This window comes from Tiliqua scincoides, chromosome 2 (genome assembly GCF_035046505.1).
Source record: "Tiliqua scincoides isolate rTilSci1 chromosome 2, rTilSci1.hap2, whole genome shotgun sequence".
Classification (NCBI taxonomy): domain Eukaryota; kingdom Metazoa; phylum Chordata; class Lepidosauria; order Squamata; family Scincidae; genus Tiliqua; species Tiliqua scincoides.
This window is the reverse complement of record NC_089822.1, coordinates 235,679,179-235,702,612: the sequence shown is the minus strand read 5'-3', so window position 1 is coordinate 235,702,612 and position 23,434 is coordinate 235,679,179. Positions and strand designations below refer to the sequence as shown.

Sequence of the window (23,434 nt, the reverse complement as noted above, 5' to 3'; positions counted from 1 at the left end):
AGGGAACCCTGCAAGGTACCCTGATAAAAAGGTGGATAAAAAGGTACTAAATAAAATTGTATTCCTACTCATATGTAGGACATGCAGACTGCTTTCCTTGGAATATCAAAATCCAACAGAAGAAAAGGAGAGACTTCGCTCTGACCGCCAGTCACGTCTGTGTTGAAGAGCAACAGCTGTAGTCAAGCAGCACCACCTTTCCTGTGGGAGAAAGGAAGCCAAAACAAGAGCATGCCTGACATTTTTATTTAGTCACAGAGCGCTACAATTTTAATCGAGCCACAGCTGAGAGCTGGGATTGAGCAGACCTTACATCAAACGCTGCAGGCTGTTCAATGAGCCTGGCTGTCGGGATTCATTTCCCAGCTCCACCATGGCACAGGAGTTTGGCCACACCGCTTCCTAAAACACCTGTCAGGCACCACTGAAGAGAAACAAGTGGTTAGCGACTCAACTCCAACTATTCCCCAGCCTCACACATCAAAGCCAGTCCCTGGAGAGCTCTCCTCCTTCAGTGAAACTCATCACAAGCCTTGCTCAGCTGAAGAGCGCTGAAAGGGCTAATGCTTCAGTGGTGTGATGTGGCTCAAAGCACTGGACATCAGAGCAGAAACAATACCTCGGTCAAATAGTCACACTCACTTTCTCCCACTTCATGCAGGAAGTCAAAGCCAATAAAAGAGAACCATGCTCTGCCAAGCATTCTCTCCTATGGAATCTAATTGGCAAAGAGAAAGAGGAGGTGCACATTATATATTTTTAAAACATCTTTGTTTCTCCCCCATACCTCAAGTGGCATAATTAACAGCTCTGTTTCTTCTGGTGCTGGAAGAGGTAGGATATGTGTGTTTTGAAACATTTATTATGTTATCAGCAGAAGAATGGAAAAGTAGGTTAAGGCAGATCATGGCAAATAGCATGACTTGCACACAGGAAGCCAGAGTTAAATTACTAACACTTCTCAGGGCAAACAGCAGCTCTTCCAACGGGGCAGGATAACAAGCAACATAGTAGCTGTGAAACCTTCTCTGGTGGTTATCAGCTGTCAAAACAATGACACGGCCCATTCCACACTGTACACAAGAGGTCTCGAGGAGGGGAAAAAAGCAACAATGAAAGTAGAGAGCTGAAAGCTGTCACTGAACACAAATATTCCTGTTCTGAGTATAAATGGGCAACATTTTCCCAACTGTAATTTTTTTTTTTTTTGCCAAGTTGGAGTATTTTTTAGGTAAAGAGATACTGATGAAAGGAAAGTGCACAAAATCATGTTTGCAGTAAATTGGGGTTGGGGTGGGTGTATTTACATACATACACCAGGAGTCACAAAGGGAAGTGGTTAGAGACCAATGGTATATCATTGAGTTGGAGTTATAACATGGAGTTGGAATCGAAGAACCGTGTTAACTACTTTCACACACTCAAGGAATTTAGAATTGTGTTTTTTGAGCAGCAGTACCCCCCCCCCCCCATCCCACATGCTGCATGACAAATCTCTTTTGCAACTGAGGAAAGTCTGAAAGTAGGTTGTGACATGGCATGGAGATCCCCAGGTACAATAACTGTTGGCGCTGATAAACGCTGTACACATGAAGGTGAGGACTTCAGAACCAGCTCGGCACAGGGATGGGGCCTACCATTGAGCACTCAGTTCCTCCCCCAAATGGTGGGGATCTTGAAGACAATAATGTCTGCATAGGGACAGAGTCCAAGTTGTGTGGAATTGTCAATTTTCCAACTCCAACTCATGCTCAGCAGGGGAACAAAAATGTGTAGACCCCAAGGTTGGTGATCTTCTCTTATGCAAATGATACACAAAGAATACATGCTTCAACTCTGTCATATTAAAACCTCTCGTTAGCCAAAGGATGCCGTTTCAAGCCTCCTGATAATGCAACTGAGTGAGTTTCAGTTTGAGTGACAGCCAGAGCATGATCAGTTTTTAATCACAACTCTGCTTGGGCTTTACTGTTGAATAGTCATCACATCTAGATGAAGAACCCCCAATGATTTAACTGATGATAGTAATCTTACATGTACAGATAGCTCGAGTTACATCTGCTGGCATCACATTAATATTTTAACATGTAAATTCACCCTAAAGCTAAATGAAGATGTACAACAGATCTGGCAATACATTCTTCTACTGGATTATCCAAAAAGAGGAGGGAGGAAATGAGCAGATACATACTTGCCCAAGAAAGCACAGAGAGATCCTGACCTTGCGACAAAAAGATTTTGTTGTTGCTGCTGTTAGAATAGCTGCTTATCTGAACGCTGTTCAAATGAGTAGCATACCATTTCCCACACTGATTCAGAACCTCAGGTGTTATAAAAAGCACAGACATCCAACAGATAGCGAGTCTTATCTGTGTGCAAGACTTTGGACCACGCTACACCTTACACGCGGCTGCTGGTGAAAGTGGCAGTTCGATGTTTAGCTCCTCCCCATCTCACACAATACAGTTGTACCCTAGGGTCATAACATTGCACATTTCCCCACCTCCTGTCATAGACTGCCAATGATGTTGAGCATCAGAAGGAAAATCTGAAACACTGCAACATCAGAACCTGCGGAATCAGGAAGTTGAATATGCCCACTTCTGCTGTTGCTAGTGATCAAACTGCTTAACAAGATGCCTATTTTGGACCTAACTTCTGCCTTAGCTTTCTGCCTTGCAGTGGGGATGGAATTCTGCTTGGTAGGGCAAGGGAGTCTTGACAGGGTAAACAATGACTCTTGACTGGGTTGTGCTGGGTATCTAAGGCATCAGGCCTGTCTTTTTGGCTAGCACTGTTCAGTGGTTTTAGCTCAAGGATACAGCTCAGTGTGGACAAACCTGGAAAGAAAAACCTTTTTCTTCTTTTTCCTCTGGTTCACCCCACTGGGGTATGCCACTCCACCTGGAACCTCAGGTGACTTTCACATCCCAATGTTAAGGCTTGCACTAGTAACTTGCAACTGGGAATTGCTATGATTGGATGACAGGGTCAAAAGTTATTTGCCACCAGTGCCAAGCACTGGCACAAGCACATAATTTTTTTTCTTCCCATCTTTGCCACACTGTCTACAGGTGGGTGTGGCAGACACAAAACCACACCTCCAGTTCCTGTCATCTGCCTTCAGGAAGCCGTGTGACCCGCAGTTTCCTTTGTTTAAACATCCACCCCTTTTCAGTTAAGGCAGTCCAATGCTTAGCTGGATCTACAGCCTTCACAGGCATCATACTCTTGTCCCTGCCTGAGGGGTACGTCAAACTTATGTGATAGTTGTAAAGAATCAAATGAAAGTTGTAGTGCATTTCAATCCAATACCCTGTCTACGCATGTGTGCTTTCTTTCTCCTTGCTTTTCTCCAGTGCTGTCCTCTTCTAAGCACAACTGTTCTGTAGACAATGGCGACATAAGCCTGAAATTAGTTGAATGTTCAATGTTATCCCCATCTTGGTCAATCCTGAACTCCGAAAGCTCATCCCAAGCTAAAGGAACATAAGAATCAATACAAAATAAAGCTGCAGCATTTTATTTTCCTCTACTTAGGCAGCAATTTTTAAAGAAGAAACATACACACTGAGAATACTGTAGTCTACACCTGAGCATGTGTATGAAAAGGACATAAGTGATCCTTGGGTAAAGAATAGTATACTATAAAAAGAAACTGTACTACATTTGTTGTTTTCTTTGGGGGGGGGGGAAGGGGCAGACAATTACTTGGGCTTTGAAAACCACTTGATATTGCCAAAAAAAAAAAGTCAATGAGACACAAAGACTGGCAGCCAATCAAAGCACTCAGCAGTAACACAGTTTTGTGGCAGTTGGCTGGCTGCTGTTGGAAACTGAGAGCTGGACTAAATGGACCTCTGGTCCAAGCCAAAAAAAGCAAGTGTTATGCTCTAACAGCGCAACAGAAAAAAAGAATATTAATAATGAAACAGATGAATGACTCATTCAGCACACAAAAAGAACCAACTGTCGTAATTAAGTTTTACCTATTAGCACTGGTTTCAGGAATAAATTTAGTTTTCTAAATAGTTTTCCACTCCACCAAGTGTGCAACTAGATGAGATGGGCAGGGTGACCTAAAGAAATTGGGTCAGACAAAACGGATAAGAAAGACAAAACGGGCGAAACTCTCCCAACATCTCAACTTTTCAATCACTTTTTTTTAAAGAAACATTCTTCCTTTGCAGAGTAAGTATTTTTAGCTTTAAGAAGGCTGGGGGGGGAGGGGAAGAGAAAAAACAGTTTCCTCCTTCCAGCAACCAACCCCTGCTTTTTTTTTTCTTTTTCTTTTCTTAAACATCCAGATTCCACAGCCAACCCAATTCTGCACTGGTTTGCTATTTCTTAATGATGACGGCGCACATATAATCATTGACATCTTCATAAGTTGTGTGACACTGACCTGCCAAGCTCGTTTCACACCTTTCCTAGCAGTACATGTCTGACTCTGAGAGATCTCAGAGTTATGTTCAAAAGGATGTCACCTCTGTGTCTTCTGATAGCACTAGAATCTGATAGATTCAGTACTGATTAGTCCAACCCAGTCCTAATCAATTGGTTTTTGTTCGCTTTTGAAAGGAAGCAATGGAGTAAAAAAAAAAATGGATGGAAACCTCAGATTCTGGTTGGACAAAACAAAATGGGAACTAAACTGCTATCACTACGATCATCCCCACTGTGATTTTAGAGAGGAGTCTACTTATCAACTTGGTTCTTTTGCAAGTTCCTTTCAGAACAGAGTATTATCTACAAAGAATAGCCAACTAGATTCAGAAACATTACAAAACCATGTGCAAAATGGTCTTGAGCCACAAGACAGAGGCTGGATCTACCTGTGCCTTGATGAGCTACTCCAAGGAGACTTGTTTGCTAGGATGAACCACAGATTAAACGGCAGTGTTAGTCAGTCTCCTGCTACCCCCATTTTCATCATAAATAATTGCAAAGGAAAACACACAGTAGAAATCACACACATGTAACAATCTTTCTTTTTCTTTCAACACTGTTTAATTTTGACTGATGGTTTTAGAGAACACAGCGCTGCAGGATTCAGAATATTCCTGGCAGATGGCAGGAACTAGTTTGTCCTCACCAATCCAATGGCATAAGCTGCTCTATCCTAATATATAAATGAATGGCCTTTCCTCCACTTGTCCACTGATTATTTCACATCAGCTGCTGCCCCAAGCCCAAGGGACAGGCTAAAAGCAATTCTTGCTGACAAGGGAAACCCCTGGAGAAACAGCTGATAGTGGAAGGATGAGAACCCCCCCCCCTCAACTATAGATCATCATCTACAGTTGAACATCAAAAGGGAGCATGAGAAAGGAACATTTGCCCTTCTTCCCTCCCCCCCCTCCCCGCTCACCCTGGTTAAGTGGTTGATGGCAGAATCACAGTCAAAGAGTGTCAGTAACTGACAAGGCCAAGAACAGAAAGATGCTGTATTTGCATGGAGAGCAGCCTCCCCCTCTTTGATCACAGCTGCACACAGCACCTGCTTAAAAGAGGCAACAAGCTACACAGGCTAAATGTCGTCCCTGTAGTCAAAACAGTAGGAAACAGCAGAAGAGTGCTGACTGAAAAGAGATGACAAGAATTGTTCTCTCTCATACATATACACTTGCAGCAAGCTGATAGGAAACTGCCTCCTGCCCTGCAACTTCAGAGAAATCAAAGCCAGAGCCCTAAGGGAGAGATGATGAGCCTTTCTTTCGTCTCCTCTCCACCTATGGCAAGGTGCATCATTCAGACACAGCCTCAAGGAACAGGAACTACAGGGGAAGAGAAAGATGATGGAATAAACAGGGAGTGAGGGGAATGAGTACAAACATCAAATGAAACATGAGTGAACAGCTCTCAAAAGAGCTTAAATCCCCTGCTAAAAAGGTATGCTTTACAGGGCTGCTAATACACACATAAAGGTAAATTTCTGGCATCCCTCTGCTCCTGCCTGTCACTCCTTCCAGTTTGCAGGGCAAACCTACCCTTACTCCAAACCTTGCATGTTGGATTACACAGCTCCCATTATTCACAAAAATGCCCTTGGTGCAACTGCTGCTCTGCAGAGCCAAGATGAGGACAGGTAGGGGGTGGGGAGGCACTTTCTCTCTTGAAGAGGTGGTGCTTCAGGGTGACAAGTGAAACAGAAAGGAAAGGCAAATAAAAAATAGATAAGCTTTATTTAAATGTAAACATTTTGATATGACACTTGTACTATCCAAGTTACAGTGCTAAAAGTTGTCCCAGGACATGCTCTGAAGGCACATGATAGCTTCACCAAGGTTGCTGTTACATAAGAGTATTATTTTATTATTAATAATAATAATTAGTAGTCCTTGCTGGATCAAGTCAAAGGCCCATCAAGTCCAGCAGACTGCTTCCCTGTAGCTAACCAGTCACCTCTGGGTAACCTGCAAATTGGAGAAGGTGGCACACTCCTCTCCAACCTCTGCTTCTCTCCAGTTGGTTTTCAGATGCACACTGCCTCCAATTCTAAGAGCAGCACTCAGCCATCATGAATAGCAGCCAGTCAGAACCTGCCCACTGTGCATTTGGCTAATTCTTTGCAAAGCCATCTGAGTTAGTGGCCACCACATTACCAGGCAGCAGTGAAGTCCTTAAATTATGTGATGTATGAAGCAGCGGTGAAGCAGGTCTGGGTCATGACAGCGCCCAGATGCGAGACTATCTGGAGAATCTTAAGCAAACCTTCCTGAAGTCCACCATGGAAGAAAGGTGAGGCATGGGTCATCATCCAGAAGAGCACTTAGGTTTGGATCCCAGCCACTCTAAGTAGATGCTGCCTATGTTCTTGGCTTGCTTGAAAAGTGTGAAAGCAGAATGTTCTGGGATGAGTCCATTTCTCATGGTTATGCTCAGCACACTCAATGACTAAGTTATTCAATGCACTTTTATCCAACCCTTCCTCCAAAGAGCTCCCCAACAATTCTGTCCTCACAACTATCCTATGAAGTGTTACATTATTGGGCAAGGGGGAGGAAGAGAAAAGACAATGCCACCCATGAGTTTTGTGGGCCTGAGCAAAGGGAAGTAACATCACAAAGGCCAAGAAATGCAATCATCTAAGCCACTGCCTCTCTCATAAGGCAGATAAACACGAGCAGGCACACACTCTTTTGGACAACTCTCAGAAAGATGAAAGAGGCAACAATGGTGTCTATCAATCAGGGATTTTAAAACTGCCCTATCCATGGGCAGAGGCCATCCAAGACATAAATAAAGGGACAAGCTTAACACAGCATGCCTGCTCTGAGGCATAAGCAGATGTGCTGCTACATTCTGAGAGTGCTGTCAGCTACAGCAATGCTGTGCTTGTAAGCTGTGCTAAGAGGGAATTACAATAATTGAGCCTTTGGGTCATGAAGGGCTGAGCTGCTGTTGCAAAGTCATCACTGGATAGAGCTGAAGCCTTCGTGGACTGCACGACTATTGCCAAAGCCCTATTTGTCACTCCAGAGTCAGACCGGCTCTCTTGGACTGCTATGACAAAGACACAATCAGTAGCATCAAGGGTGAGCACTCAAGATTATTTAATGCTAATCAGTAAACTGCCCTTTGGTACTCATTCTCAAACTGCGCAATCCTAACCCCTTATGTCAGTGCTTTCCAGCACTGACATAAGGGCAATGCAGCTCTGAGGTAAAGGAACAAACATTCCTTTACTTTGAGGAGGGCTCCATGAGCGACACCCAACTGCAGGATGCAGAAAATGTCCCATTGGCACAGCTATGCCTGTGCTGGAAAGCACTGACATAAAGGGTTAGGATTGTGGCCAAAGTGATTGCAATATGAATGTTTTCTGCTTAGACTTTAAGGCTCTGTTAATGGTGTAAGCAAGGGAGCTAGAATGTAGACATTTTATTACAATTATCGCATACCTTCTGGCATACCTTCGCAGGGCCTTCTCAGTAGTGGCACCCTTCCCCTTGGCTTAAGAATGGCTCCCTCTCTTGAGACCTTTCGGCAAGGCCTGAAGACCCTTCTGTTTAAACAGGCCTTCTGAGTTCTCGGCCTTTTAACATCTTTTTAACATCTTTTAATATTTTTTACAGGCCTGATTCTTTTATGACTTGCTGCTGCTCTATGCTCTTTTTACCTATTTTTTTTACTCTGACTGCTGTTTTTTATGATGTGTTAATATGTTTTTATTTGTTTTTAAATTGTTTTTAATATGTTGTAAGCCGCCTTGAGTCCCTTCGGGGAGAAAGGCGGGGTAAAAATAAAATTATTATTATTATTATACCGAAAGTCTATTACTTTATACATGTAGCTAGGTCTTCAAAATCTTTGAGATAAGCAATGGCAGATGTTCAAAGATAACACTGTTGCATTGCATTGTTGATCAACTCTAAGGTCTAGTGATGATATAATTGAGTCCCTGAAAAACAGTGTACACAAACCAGGAATGTAGGTTTCTTCCCAGACAAAATCCCCCTCTCCTTTCTCTTGTTTGCCTTAACCATGGTTTAGCATCTCATGTGCCCAGATACTAATCATGGTCAAAGCTGATCAGGCTCCTCCTTAACCAGGGTTTGTAAGCCTACTTCAAACCATAGTCAGTATGAGTACCACTAAACCATGGTTAAGACAAACAGAAGACAGCACACTCTGAATGCTGGCTCTCAGTTCAAGAAAAGGCAAGATTACACCTGCAATAGACTCACATAACCAGCAGTCAAAAGCACAGGCAGAGTTCACAGCAGTCCAGTTAGGACTTCATTGCTAGTGTAAGTAGCAACTAAAAGGCCGTGAGTTGGGAAAAGGTCAGCTTAAGACTTTAAATCACAAGAATAGTCTATTCTCAAGGAGAAAGCCAGTAGCTCAATCCTTTCAACTTGTTGCTGCCATAACCAAACAGTAAAATCTACAAAGGAAAAAGCAATTTGTCTCTGTTCCAGACAATGGAAATTAGATTAAGGAACACATACAATCCTTTAGGGCAGTGTTTCCCAAACTGTGGGTCAGGACCCACCAGTGGTTTGCGAGCCAATTTTTGGTAGGTTGCAAAAAGTTTTTGAAACATTAAAACTTTGTAAGTACCCTTGCCCAGTTTGCAGAAGAAAATGGTTAGCTAGAATTTTAACCTGTGGTATGAGGCAATCTTCATACCTCCAAATTAAAGAGTCACATTTTCTGATTTTTCTCTAGTAATTGGCATGCTGTAGATCATGTCTGAACCCAGTTTCAGCCTTTTGTCTGGCCTGGAAGTCCCCAACTGCACATCCTGCTCTCTAGTTCAGCCTTATAAGTTATCTAGTAGCTTCGGGAGCATAGGACACTGATTAACAATTTATTATTATTAATAGAATATATTTTTAGATTTTGTGTGTGTGTGAGAGAGAGAGATTGTTGTTTTAAAAAGAGGGTCCAAGTGCTAAAAGGTTTGACAAACACTGCTTTACGGGAAGAGCCTAGACACTCGAAAGTATCTTGAGGCACTAAAGAAACAGGTGAACTTTCACCAAACCAGCTTCGTTGCTCTTCTTGGCTGAAAGGATTTGAAAAGCAAGCTGCTGCTTCCTTGCCAAAGTTCTGCAGCTCTGATAGCTGTCCTCTAGCATAGATTTTTCCAAACTCAGGCAAAGGAATAGCAAGAAGTTCAGTGATTTTATGCAAGTGATGAGAAGTTACAGGGATAACAAAACCAAGCACATAAAACGTCATCTGGATTTTCATTATCGGCAAAAAACCTTCCATCATTCTCCTGTGAGCATTTATAGCCCCTTCCAAATGTGTTTTTTTTTTTAAATCAAGAGTTCCCTCACAAATTAAATTTATTGTGAAAATGAAAGCTGTAACAAGGTTGACAGCAGGGAGTGGGCTAAGCTCGCTTAGCAGGCAAATCAAGTGAAGTGGTGACATGCTGTATGACCTCAGGGGTTAAAGATGCAATTTTCCATCTGGCCGCATCTGGTTTTCCAACATAAAGTGTTGACGACACCTGCCGAGACTCTTGTATGAGCTGCCTCAACTGCCTTCTATGTATCCGCTGCAACCTGGAGAGCCCATTAACTGCTTCCTCCTCTCATGTTTTGCAGATTGTTGCAATATGTCTTATCCGCCCATAATTGCTGAACTGCAAGTTCTATGTTGAATACGTATAAGGGAGTAATTAAAACAATAACTATTAGAAAATTACTGGCCATGCAGTATTTAACCTATGAGGCAGCCTATACATAATCGGACACTGCCAATTGCTTTGTTACACAGGGTGGGAAACTTCACAGAGGAAAAAAAAATGGCCCCATGGAGCCCTTCAGATTAAAGATTCTTTTTCAGAGAAAATATAATTTTACATGCGCCTGCATTTTACTGCAGCAAGCAATATCTCACACAAATGGGAGGGCTGCTGTTGGTCCTGTTGCCAGGGTTCACTTTGTACAGGGGATTTCATAAGCATATGCGCACCCAAGGATATGCAGACAAAAGCAGCATACGGCCCACAAAAGCATTAAAAAAGAAATACATTTCAGGGGGAAGTCTTGAGGCACTTCAAATATTAACTATTTCATTGTTGTTTGAGTTTTCATAGACACAGTCCCAGTTCAAACTATTGTGTAGTACAGTGGTCGTCAACAGTTTCCCCCCACACCCCCATCGAGGGCCATTCCTGCTTCTGCCCAACCTGTTTCCCCTACCTCTTATGTCATCACAACAACCCCAGCCTTAAGAGGTGTAGAGCAAGAAAACGAGGCTGTGCAGAATTATTTCAAGAACTCTGTTTTGAGAAGGCTGTACCCGTACTGAATTGGATCCAAGCCCTCTCTTGCACAGGTTTTGAAAGGATGCCACAAATGAGGCTTCATAACCCCAATGGGGTCAAGACCCACAGGTTGAAGAACACTGCTGCAGCATCTGCAATCCCTGGCCCTGCACCTGAGGGTAGAAGGTTTTCAACTTCCACTGGTGGTTTCGAACAAGCTGGTGCTTGTTTGAACCAGGCCTTTCTAACTGTAAAAAATTCTTGCAGAATTTCCCCTTTTGTTACATAGAGATAGATGGATGCTTTTTTTAAGTTTCAGGAACAGGGCTCTGCTTCATCAGATGCTTACGGGGATAGTGATGATGGAGATAACAGCCGCAAGAGTGAAGGAGAAAGGAGAACATCTTTACAAGCTGGAAAAGAACATCTTCTTAACGCAGACATACAAACACAACCAGTCAAGTGGAAAAGATGAGATTCAGTCAATTAGTTTGTCAAATGCAGATGTCTCAGCCACACCAACCTCAGCTCAATCTGAGTAGCACCAAGTGTGAGATAATTATAGCACACAGCAAAAATGAAAAAAAACAAAACCCTTCAAAACCCAGCTTAAGACTTATCAAGCCAGAAGAAATTGTAGCACAGATGATGATATTTTAGCAGGTGTTATGCAGTGGTTCGAAAAGCTATAAGCTGCAATTGCCTGAATTTCCTCTTTCATATCACCGTTAGGATCCTTGTCCTCCTTTGCACATGGCCACACTAGCAGGAGTTCTGATCAGCACATAGGTGTGATTCCATATTACATACTACATACATATTACATACACTGCTAACAATATGCTGCAATACGTCTATTAATAGAAAGTGTTACAAATTGCCCATCTATCAGACTTTCTTCAAAAGGAAGTAGCAATTGTGCCATGTCTTTATGGCAGTAAGGTATCTACATTGCTTTCTTCCCAGTTCTGCTTAAACTGGCATCTAAATAAAGTTCTTGCACTAAGTACATTTATAGGTGGCTTATGCTGTTTTTAGCCATCTGATGATATCTAGGGACTGTTTTGGTAGACATTATAGTCACTTGCATAGAGCAGCAGTCAGTTGTGTGCCTACCATAGGGTGAGATGGGGCAAAAGCCCCAGTAACCGGCCGCTAGGACCCTGCAGAAACCTTTCTGAGGCTCCCGACAGGGGCAGAAACTGTGCTTCCGGTTTGCCAGAAGCACGGTTTATAGTGCCAGGGAACCTCACAGAGGTTTCTCCAGCATGGGTGGAGGTCGCGCAAGGCTCCATGAGCCTCTTGTGAGTAGAGGGAGCAGATTTCTGTGCGGGGGGGGGGGTGGCATCGCGGAGCTTTGCCCTGGGCGTGGGGCTGTGGAGGTCCACGGCTGGCAGCAGTAACAGTGGTCTCCATTCAGTTCTTTTCTTGTTGGAAGATAATTTCATGTTCATCCATTTTACTTTTGTTCAGCTTGCGTATGATTTGTCCAACTTCTTCTTCCAAGTGGAATCATGCATTAGCTTCATCAACTAAACACAAATCAAACTACAGTATATTCTTTAACCGATTAAACTAAGTTACATTTTCTTTACTATGATTAAGTAGTCTGATACCAAAACATTAAATTCCTTTCAATTCCCACAACCAAAAATAATCGCCCATGTTAATAGCATATCAAAAAGAATGACTAGGCCAGTCAAGTTATATGAAGGAGCTAAGATAGCAAGGTCAATCAGGGACATGGGGGCAAACTTCTCAATTATTTAACAAAAACAATAAAAAGCCTCCTCTTCCACCCCCCACCCCCCAAAATATGAGGCTGCTGAAACAGAAAACCTGGTTTTTCCTCAGACCATGGATTTTTGGGTGAAAGGACAGAGAAGGGAGTAGTATCCACGGCAGCAGCACCACTGATATCCTATCCCCCTTCCCAGGTCCATCTGGACTTGCACGAGAAAAATCACTGGCACAAGCCTGACTAGACCCAGCAGGGCAGTGAGGACTTACTTCAGGACAAGGGAATGTTCCCTTACATGGAGGAGACCTCCAGGACAGGATGCATCATTCACTCCAGTGGCGCAACTACATAGGTTGGAATTTAGGTAGGTTTGGCTCTGTAGGATCTTTGACTTTGAAAAGTAGTTTATGAAACAGCATGAAGATCTGCCATTCAAAAGGGCTTGCCCAAACGCTTATATGTGCCTGAGCAGCAATTGGGATCCAAGCCATAACATTCTGGATTTGTCCAAAGCACTTTATTCAGGTTATAGACATCTGATAATTTTGGTTTTCCTAGTCCATAGTGTATTTTGAGGGTCAAATGCATGGACTTCCACACTACACTGACTTCCAAGCCTGGTGATCTCATATAGTGAAATACTGAAATTGTAAAACACTTTATCATATTTGTGTCAATGTTATGCAAATGATATTACATGCATAGGAAAATTAGCTCCATTTTCATGCAGGGGGCATTAGGCACCTAGTTCAGGTCAATCAGTAGAGTCAAGATAAGACTATGGGGAAATTTTACAACTGAAGATATGCTTCTAAAGTGGATCATCATGTAGCCAGCTACATGACAAGTAATGCAATCGAAGGAACAGTCTACTTCCTCATGAAGGAGAATATAAAATTCTGCAGACTGAGTATCTCCTACACCAGTGTTTCTCAAAGTGTGCTCCTAGGAGCCCTGGGGCTCCCTAAGCCCTCAGGAGCTTCACTGGCTCCACAAACACTCAATAAGTAGCCATCATCTGTTTGGCACTGTACCACTCCACACATACACTAGTGCTCTGGGGCTCCCAAAGACTCCATGTATGTGCCCTGTGGAACTCCCTGAGACTTCATTTATGAGAGTAAAGAGCTCCAGAGACTGAAAAGTTTGAGAACCACTGTCCTACACATTAACTCCCACGTTATAAATCAGATTGGCTAATATAGAAGTGAACTCCTGGAAAGAAGAAAAAAAAACACTGTAGAATTTGTGCAGCAATGACACTACAAACTTCAATATGGAAATACTCCAAAAACTATTTGGAACACAGTAGAATATCCCCACCTAATCACTCAAACAGAACTATTTGTTATCCTTATTTATAATCCCCCTAAGTAGCTTCATGTCAGTGTAAATCTATATATACACTAATCCTGCTTGTCCACATTTCTTGTAAATGAATGTTTAAGCATGGTTGGGGTTGTTAACATTACATGATGCAGTACACTTGGAATGTCATGAGTAATCTGACACTTGACATACAAATGTGATATTTTTCTTTACACTATCTTAACTTTAAACAAACAAAAGATTCTAGGTCCTCATGATTGTATTAAGAACAACAACAGTGCCTGCAAAAGACCCCAAGCAACACACTTCCAATATCCTTTTGTCCTACCCTCAAAACCAGTCATTTTCAACCATTGTGCTGCGGCAGGTCTGCAGGTGTGCCACAGGAGTTTGGGGGGGGATCATTTGTTAGTAGGGCCACAGTGAGATGTGAGCCCCTACTGTCAGTACGGTGTGCCTTGTCAATGGTTCAAAAACTGATGGTGTGCCTTGTGCCACAAGCTGAAAAAGACTGAAAAATTGCTGCTGCTAAACAGATATACTCTCTACCGCATGGTCATATTTTTCCTTCCTGGCTCAATAATGTTTGCTTCTAAATTTTGCAGAAAAATTTTTTTTTTTTTAAATCCAGAATAAATGCCCACAATTTAGGCATTTTTATGCAAACTAAAACTTTATTTGCATAACCTGTTTTGTCAGAATATGGGGCTCTTTGGTGCAGAATATAAACAGCCCAGGACATGACTTCCTAGCTGTTAAGTTTGTACTGGACTGCATACATGCTGCTTAGCCATTTTACACCCTTGCCATTTAGCCATTTCCTTTATTCTCAAAAGTTTAACATTACCTTTTAACATTGTGTTTCTTGTACCTGATGTTCATTATCAGAAATACTTATGTTTGAAAAAACTAGCTAGAATCCCACCAAACATTTCTGCTTTTGCCTACCAGAATATGTGGGTTGATAACATTTCCACTCAGTAACTTTCAGAAGGCAAATATATTTATGCCCCATGAATTCTCTAACTTTCCAGTAGCTTATTGGATGAAAGCATGCCAAACAAACTACAGAACTGAAACTTACTTGGCTTTCTGAATCCAAATGCAGTAGTCTGTGATGTACAGGTCATTTAGAATGTATGCAGGATCATTTTCTCGAAAAATTTTGTGCACTTCTAATAGACACTTCAGAACTGCACTTTTACCTGTAAGAGATAAGAACACACATTTAATTTCCCATCTCCCCCACTCACTGCTTTAGCTTTCCTATTCAAACATTTGGATCAGAAGTGGGTACATGTTGTTAGTTGCCAAATTAATCCTGAAGGCAGTCATTACTTCTCCCATTCCTACCAACCATTAATCAATGGCTGATGAAAACCAGCAACAGAGTCAAGAAGACTGTGATGTCTTCATACCACTTTCTATACAAAGCAACACGAAGTCAATGTGGCTGCGTGTGTCAAAGCACAGATAACTCTGCAGAAGGTACTGGGGGGAAGAATCAGAGCCTCTCAATATAAGTTTCAATATGAAATGTCAGCCATAAAAAAAAGACAGATAAGATAAGGACAGCAGTAATGTACTCATAAGATTATAGAGCTGTGGGCAGTCCGCATTTCAAATCTCAGCTTAGCCATAAACTCTATCAGTATCCTTAGGAAAGACACAGTTCTCTCTGCCTAAGCTCCAATTCCCTTCCAATCTAAAATCTGGGATAATACCAACTGACTCTAGATGCCTTATGGTAAGATAATATGTAACGCACTTTGAAGTGTGTTAAGCAAGAAGGAAAAACAAAAAGGTACACTTTAATCAGGCCAGAAGCCAACTAATAGCTGTGCAGTTGTTGCAAAACTGCCTCAATGTGCTCCCAGTTCCTGACACTCATCAGTATGTGGGAAGTAATATTCTGCAGTAGGTACAAACTTCCAATCATGCTCAAGGACAATCCCATGTATTACAACAACCAATCCTAGAGGTTACAAGAACACAGCAAGATCCCTACATTAGTCCAAGAACATAAGAGCAGGCTTGGCTGGATCAAGCTCCCAACAAGATACGTTCATGGAGACACAAAATAACATTAAAGAAATAGCCCTCTTCCACTGTCACTCCTAAGCAACCTGTATTTAGTGGTATGGTGCCTATGAACCTGCAGTTCTGAAATAGCTACGAAGAAGGGATAGACCCTACACAAGAAATGCAGTTCTTGGATGCCTTTGTCTGGCACCTCTGTTTATCCAGATGCAAGATTAAGAGCATCCTCAGATGCTGAACCCGCTCATGTGAGGAATCAGTAATCCCACCTGTAAATGCAAATTCCTTCAACTATTACTACTTCAAACAAGCATCATCACTATGCTGTCCCACAACTTTTTCTTTTTTCTTCATCCATCCAGCTATAACTTCCTGGTACTAAGCATCTGGTACTAAGATGCTTCTAACCTAGATGCTTAGACAAATATGGATACCAGCAGTAAACTGATGTCACCCTACCCAAATCTATAGATGGTATTACCCCCACCGTTTCATACAGACATTAAAGCAGCACTGGTGACAACACTGAGACCACACCACCGCCAATTTTCAAAAACCCAAAGCTGCATTGGGCAAGTCGGTACCATTTTAAAGTACTGCATAGATTTTGTAGAACAATTTAGAAAAACCAGATTAAGAGAATTTACACAATCGCGTTCCATTGATATTTAAGTAAATGTACGTGAACTTGGGACATTGTAACAAAGAATGCGAGACATATTTTGCTATTAGCAAGTTTATAAAAATCAGGCAAGAGTCAGAGGTTAGTTACATGGGAAGGAGAAACTGCATTTAGTTTTTTATGGGTTTTTTTTAAAAAAAAACATTTCAATGTAGGTACTTGGATATAAAATACACCGTTTCCCGTAATGCAACAAAACGAGACCCTGTAATTTGTCAAATTGCTGCTATTACAGGGAGAGAGCCATCTTCAACTGTTGTTGGTAGAAAAATGAAACAAGCTTTTAAAGAGAAAGAGAGCCCAGTTATAAAAATACATTAATAAGATGTTTGCCCTGGAAAGTTCCAGCCCTCTTACTCGCCCCAAAGGAGGATTTCACTTTTGTGATAAGCGATAATCAACAATGATGAAAAGGTCAAGGAGAACACACAAACATTTGGTCAACATGTAAACGCAAGCAAAGGAGATGGCAGCTTTCAAAGATTCTGGGCCTTGTTTTCTCTCAATTATCCTGTGTCTGAGCATGGGGAGGATATGTAATATTTTAAGTGACAGATCAGGAACACAAAGTTTTCAACTGAAAACTCCCTCTGCTGTCCAAGATTTTTAACAAATATCTAGACGGTCAGGAGGTACAGGTTGACTAGGATAAAACTGGATAAAACTGAGTAGGTTGAGGTTTGCAGAGAAGGAATGTGTTATAAAACACGTCTGGCTATGCAAATTGCAATCTGAACTACTGAACTATAAAAATTAAAACAAAAACCACAACTTGGTACTCAGTTAAGATATGGTACATTTTCTCTTTTCATTTCTAAAATTAAGTCCTGAAAAACTGGAAAATTAAATCTCTCTCTAAACGGAACTTTATAGGCTAACTACTGTTTAAACTATTTAAACTTCAAATCATAGGTTACTCCTGAACAAATATACTGATAAACATCAACATTTTTCAGAGATATCAGTCTCTCACTAGGTCTTTTCACTGACAATGGACAGCATGAGATGCTGTCTCCAATACACTTCATAATCACATAGCCTAAAAAACACATGGGGGCAACAGCTTATTAGCCAGGCAGCCCAATCCTAATTAGCATTGGTGATGCTAGGCCACATATCCTCCATTGTATCCAGTACCAGTCAGGAGGATGCTGGAGGTCTATTTGGGGTCTATTTGTCCCCTTAGGCCAAGTAAGGCCCCAGCCTGCCCAATGGGGATTCTTGGATCTGAATTCAGGAAGCCCAGTGTAAAGCCTGATGACTCAGGAGGAGGATAAGATACGGTGGAGGCCTCCGCCAATCCCACCCCATCCTGGGACTGTCCCAACCTCCATTCCCACCCACCCCCCATCCAGAAAGTTGACATGAGTCGCTTCTAAGCATCCTCACTCACCAAAGAGAATTCACACTTCCCTGTTTTCAGGGAAAAATCAGCAGAGATCAAACAGCTAGGGAGATGACAAGAGACAGAGTGGAGGAAGACTCATGACGAATCTGACTGGATATAGGGAGACTGTAATGTTGTGAATTCCTGCTTGGCTGCAGTGAAGGACTAGATGTAGGTTAATGAATTGATTAATCCAGGCAAGAGAGAGGTGCTGTTGATCAATATGAGAACTAATTTAGTACCGATTTACAGTCTGATTTGGAAGGGTTTCTGGTTTTCTCTTCCCTTGAGTTACTGTGAAATTAATTTCTCTGCACACATGCACAGAACAGTAGTAGCATCTACTTACTACCCCAAACTTTCCAGAAGTAAAGTCTTAGGGCACAATCCTAACTGCACTGCAGGCCAGTGCAAGTCTCTTTGCACCAGCCTGGGAGGGTAGCATACATGCGATAAAGCACATTTGTGCCTCCATGGAAGTAAGCCGCACTGGCAAACAGAGGCCAGATCCAGCCCCCATGGCAGCAGGAAACAAAAGGCCCACACCGAACAAGCTCAGCCAGCGCAGGGGTCAGGTGGAGCATGGGGAGGAGGTGTTTTGGGGTGGGGGAGGGTGGGCGGGCTTGTGGGCAAGTGGACAGGAAGCAAGGGGGAGGCCAGGACCCAGCTGTTATGCCAGATCCTAGCCCCAATTCCCAGGCAGCATGGAACTGCTCCTGCTCTGTTCTGCTTAGATCTATGCTGCCTTGTCAGGTGGTACAGATCCAAGCAGACCCATTGGGGCTGCTACAGTTCTCCCCACGGTAAAGGGAAAAGTTTCCCCTTGTCCCTGGCTGAGCCACAGTCAGCCCCAAACTTGCACTGGATACAGTGCAGGCCCACTGGCCTGCCTGCTCCAGAGCAAGTTAGGATTGCGCTGCCTATCACTGTGCACAATACAACAGTATTGCGCACAATGACTAAGCCTTTTCTTCTGGAAAGCCTCTATGAAAAAATAAATGTCCAGGCCTTTTAGTTGGTAGAGTCATGATGTTCATAATCTGAGTTATGAACACATTTCAGAGGTCTGATAATTAAGGGCATAAAACAGGAGTACAAGATCACCAAGATAGGTGCCAAAAAAGATTGTAGAGAAACACTAGGTTGTTGGTGATGATGTGTCACTCCCTGGGTCCAGCAGGTAGTCCACATAATATATATAACAAATTGTGCTATTTGCAATGTTTGACGTCAAAAACCATATTCCCCCCTCCATCGTTTATGCTTTTACATAAAAAACACGCATTTACAGAGCATCTTTTACAGAGAATCAAGGCTTCCATTTAAGACATTAGAAATACAGATTTAAACATGTATGTGTTTCATTTTCAACCCGAGTTCCTTCCAAAACCAAAAGGTTTGTATTCTTTGCATGGAGGCACTCTGTAGCCAAAAGCTTCTTTACTGAGTTCAATTCTCTTCTCATTAGTGGAAGAAAATGTAGCTATAGGGCATCTCTATATGAAAGGTTAGGATGAAATCCAAGTATTATAGTTGAAACACAAAAAAATGGCTTTGACCCAGGGCTTATTTGGTTGTCTTAACATAATAATTTAATGGGTGCAAGAAGTGGAGTGCAAGGGGTGGGGCTGGCAGATCCCAATGTCAGTGGTTGCTTCTTTCAACTGCAGATAAACATGGGCAGGATTAGACCCATACTTGCATGCAATACAAGCTTCCACTGCACAAACACTGGCATTTACAATACAGATTACACACTTTCACTCAGAGCAATGATTTTTATATACACTATTATTGGAACTCTTCTTTCACTCCCAACTTATTGAGTTCAATAGTGTCTCATTAGCTTCCCTCAAAGCATCTGGAAAACCATAATGAGCATGCTTTATTTTCTTCCTTTCTCTAATGAAATAATACAAGTGGATGCGGTGAAGAACACATTTTTGTCAACTCCATGCACGCCTGTTAAATTCCACCCACAACTCCAACAATCATCCAGCTGAGCCAATCACATCTCATTTTACAATGGTTTCCTAGGCAACTTTATACAACCAAAGGAAAGTATTTGCCACAGTAAAAAAGAAATTGAATCAGTTCCACTTTTGACTTTTTACAATGCTTTAAAACTGTTAAACATTATTAATGAGCGAGGCCACAGAGTGACTCAAGATTGGACACAGTGGCATTTTACCTTTACCTAGTTCACTCAGCTTGGTCAATGGCTGTTAACAGGTGCCCTAAAACATTCCAAGACAACATTATAGGAATTTGACAGAGGTAAATGCTCCAAGTCTTTTTGACTCGGTGCATGATTATGGGTAATCTGCTGACAGAGAAATCAACACAAGAAGCAATCTGGGCAACAGTTGCTTTCCTTGCATCAATCAATAAGATGCTGTTCTTTCGACTTATTCCTGATTCTGCACATCAGTCATCACAATTCATTTCACTTATATGAACCAATACTAATGTATACGTTTACTGTGTATATACAGTATTCTTCTACTGGAATTACAGGCTTGAGATTTTTTAGCCCTTAACCATTACACCCTTCATTTGCTGAAAAGTCAGGGGATGCAAGCAACAAAAATGCTGAGGAAGCAATGTTCTAAACTCCTGGAGTACCTAAGTGCCTTTATTCAGAATTCAGTTGCATGAATGTTAACTTGTACAGCTTCACAACCTCCAAGCTTTCACCTTCCTGAAACCAGCACCTGTACCTTTAACACGATTTTACTAAGTTACATGAATTATGTGGTTTTACAGAACTTCCTGTCAGTAAGGCTTATGAGTCTATTCTAAAGCTCAGGTTTCTTGTTTAAAAGATCAACTATCTAGTCCTCAAGATCAAGAGGGTTCTGAGAATGTGTGAACAGCATTGTCTTGAGGAAACAAGATCACTATTAGTGGGTAATCCGAGCTAAAGTTGGATTTCCAAACTGTAATATCAACTGCTTCATGGATCTTGGATGCACTATGATAAACAATTAAAGAAAGGTCCGGTTTTCAATATTTATAACAGCAAAAAAAACTGTATGTAAAATGTTTTAAAAGATGCCCCACACCTTTTAAAAATTCCTTGTACACCAATATTCCCTAAAGCAATAGTTCTCAAACTGGTGGGTCGCGACCCACCCAGTTCATGTAAGGGTTCCCCCATCACTTTAAGGGGCGGAGGAAGGGGAGAGGGCAGCAAGGTGATTCTCAGGATTGTGTTGCTATGGGATGGGTGCTTTTTACTTACTTTTACAGCTGGTGACCTACAAAAAGAAAGTGGCTGTGAGAAATGAGTGGGCGGGATTGACACAGGCTGCCAGAGCCAAGGATTCGGGTCGGTTTTGGAGATTGATAAAGAACGCACCTAATTATGGGCCAACTTTATCCAATCGCTATATACAGCCAGGTAGCTGCAAGAAGCACTTTCATGAATTATATAATGACCCAGACTTTGTCCCTAGTGAGACACTAAGTGATCTGGAGGAGACTGCTCCTTGGCCTCCAGTCCCCGCGGCAGCTTCTTCTTCTTCTTCTTCTTATTTTATTAATTTATATCCCGCCTTTTTGCCCCATGGGCACACAAGGCGGCTTACAACAATTAAAATACACAATTAACAATTAAAACAATAATAAAAACAATTTTCAATAATTAAAAAATTAAAACAAACTAAAAACAAACCCCGTGGATTTTAATATAAAAGGAGCCAGCCAGCCTGTCAACAATTAAAAGCTTTTTGAAATAAAAAGGTCTTCAGTTCACGCCGAAATATTAACAACGAGGGAGCAGTTCTCAATTCTAAGGGGAGGGCATGTATATTGATTAAACCGGTCACATACCAACAGACTGGGGGATGGCAATTATTGTCCCTATTTTCAAAAAGGGGAAGAAAAATGACCCCTCCAATTTTAGTCCTATAAGTTTACTCAATATTATCAGCAAATTGTATGCGAAGCATTTGCAGGAAAAGTTTAAGGATTGGTTAAATCAAGAGAACGTAATAGCAGAGGAGCAGGCAGGTTTCAGGGAGGGTTGATCCACAATCGACCAGTGCATAGTACTTCAACATTTAGTAGAGAAATATATGTCCTCTAGAACGATCTCCCTCTATGCGGCCTTTATAGATTTAAAGGCTGCTTTCGGCTCCATCGCAAAAACTAAACTATGGGAGAAGCTGAAGGCTACTAACGTTGATCGGTGCCTGCTTTTTCTTATATAGTCCTTACATAGAGATACTACACTAAAAGTGAAATGCAGTCTGCAGGGTCACCTCACTAAACTGGTACCAACTCAAAAGGGGGTGAAGCAGGACTGTATTCTGGCCCCGCTTCTTTTTAATTTCTATATCAATTTGATGGTTGACCATCTACAAAATCCCAACTTCCATCCCCCTAAATTAGCTGGGAGGCCTATTGCAATCTTACTTTATGCAGACGATGCAGTTATTCTTTCTAGAACACCTACTGGCCTTAAAAGAGCTCTGAACTCTCTGAATGTGTACTGCAAGGAAAATCAACTGCTGATAAATTATAGTAAAACTAAGATCTTGGCCTTCTCCAGGAAACCGAAAATTTGGTGCTGGAAGATTGATGGCCATAAAATAGAGCAGATGTCCCACTTAAAATATTTGGGTGTGGTATTCCATACAAATGGTTCTAGGAAAGTGCATGGAGAATATGTAGCGTTAAGCAGTGAGCAAACCTCTTCTGCTATTCTCCAATTTATGCGAAGTAAAGGAGCCCAGTATCTGCCAGCAGCCCTTAAATTGTTTGAGGCAAAGGTGACAGCCCAATTATTGTATGGAGCGCAGTTGGGACCTTTTCCCAACATCACGATAATGGAGCATGTCCAGTCTAAGTTTATTAGGGCCGCCTTTAGTGTATCCAGTACTGTCTCGAACCCTTTTTTACATCTGGAATCAGGCCTGATTAGGATAGAGGCCCGTGTCTGGATAGCAATTTGCTCTTACTGGTTAAGATTGCACCTATACCCATCAGGGATTGCTCCTCTAATCCTCCAAGATGAGTATAAATCCAGGTGGATTAAAGGGTTGGAACGAAAACTGTTCTCTCTGGGATTTTCCATGCCATTTGTGTTTGACATGGGACTGGCTCAGGCGGGAGTTAGGATTAAGCAGTGGATCTTTGACATAGAGCGCCAGGAAGACCTTAATAATGTCAGAAAGTTTTGTATCAAGCTCAGATATATAGCTGCCCCAGCTCCCTACCTTTTCCAGTTGGAAATCCCAAGCCACAGAAGGGCGTTTACATTGAGATGGTGTGATAGTTTGCCCTCAGCTGTAATGGAAGGACACTTTCGAAAGGTCCCATTTTTGGAGCGACTGTGTCCTTGTGGGGCAAACCAAACAGAAACCACTAGTCACGTTTGACTGGATTGCATTTTTTATAAGGATATACAGTTATCCCTTATCTCCCCATTGTTAGAAGAGCTCTCCAAATGCCCAGGTCAAGATTATAGTCATTCTCTTCTATCAGTTGCAAATCCAGACGTAACGCAGAGGGTGGCTAAAT

General features: G+C 42.0%; 1 protein-coding gene across 1 annotated transcript in view; it reads right to left on the bottom strand.

Annotated features, from left to right (window-relative positions):
- SHQ1 (SHQ1, H/ACA ribonucleoprotein assembly factor) overlaps positions 1-23,434 on the bottom strand; it is an 81,429-nt gene that overhangs the window by 23,691 nt on the left and 34,304 nt on the right. Inside the window, exon 11 of the mRNA XM_066614796.1 lies at positions 14,884-15,004. Within this exon, the coding sequence (XP_066470893.1) occupies positions 14,884-15,004 (121 nt within the window). The remainder of the gene's footprint in view (positions 1-14,883; positions 15,005-23,434) is intronic.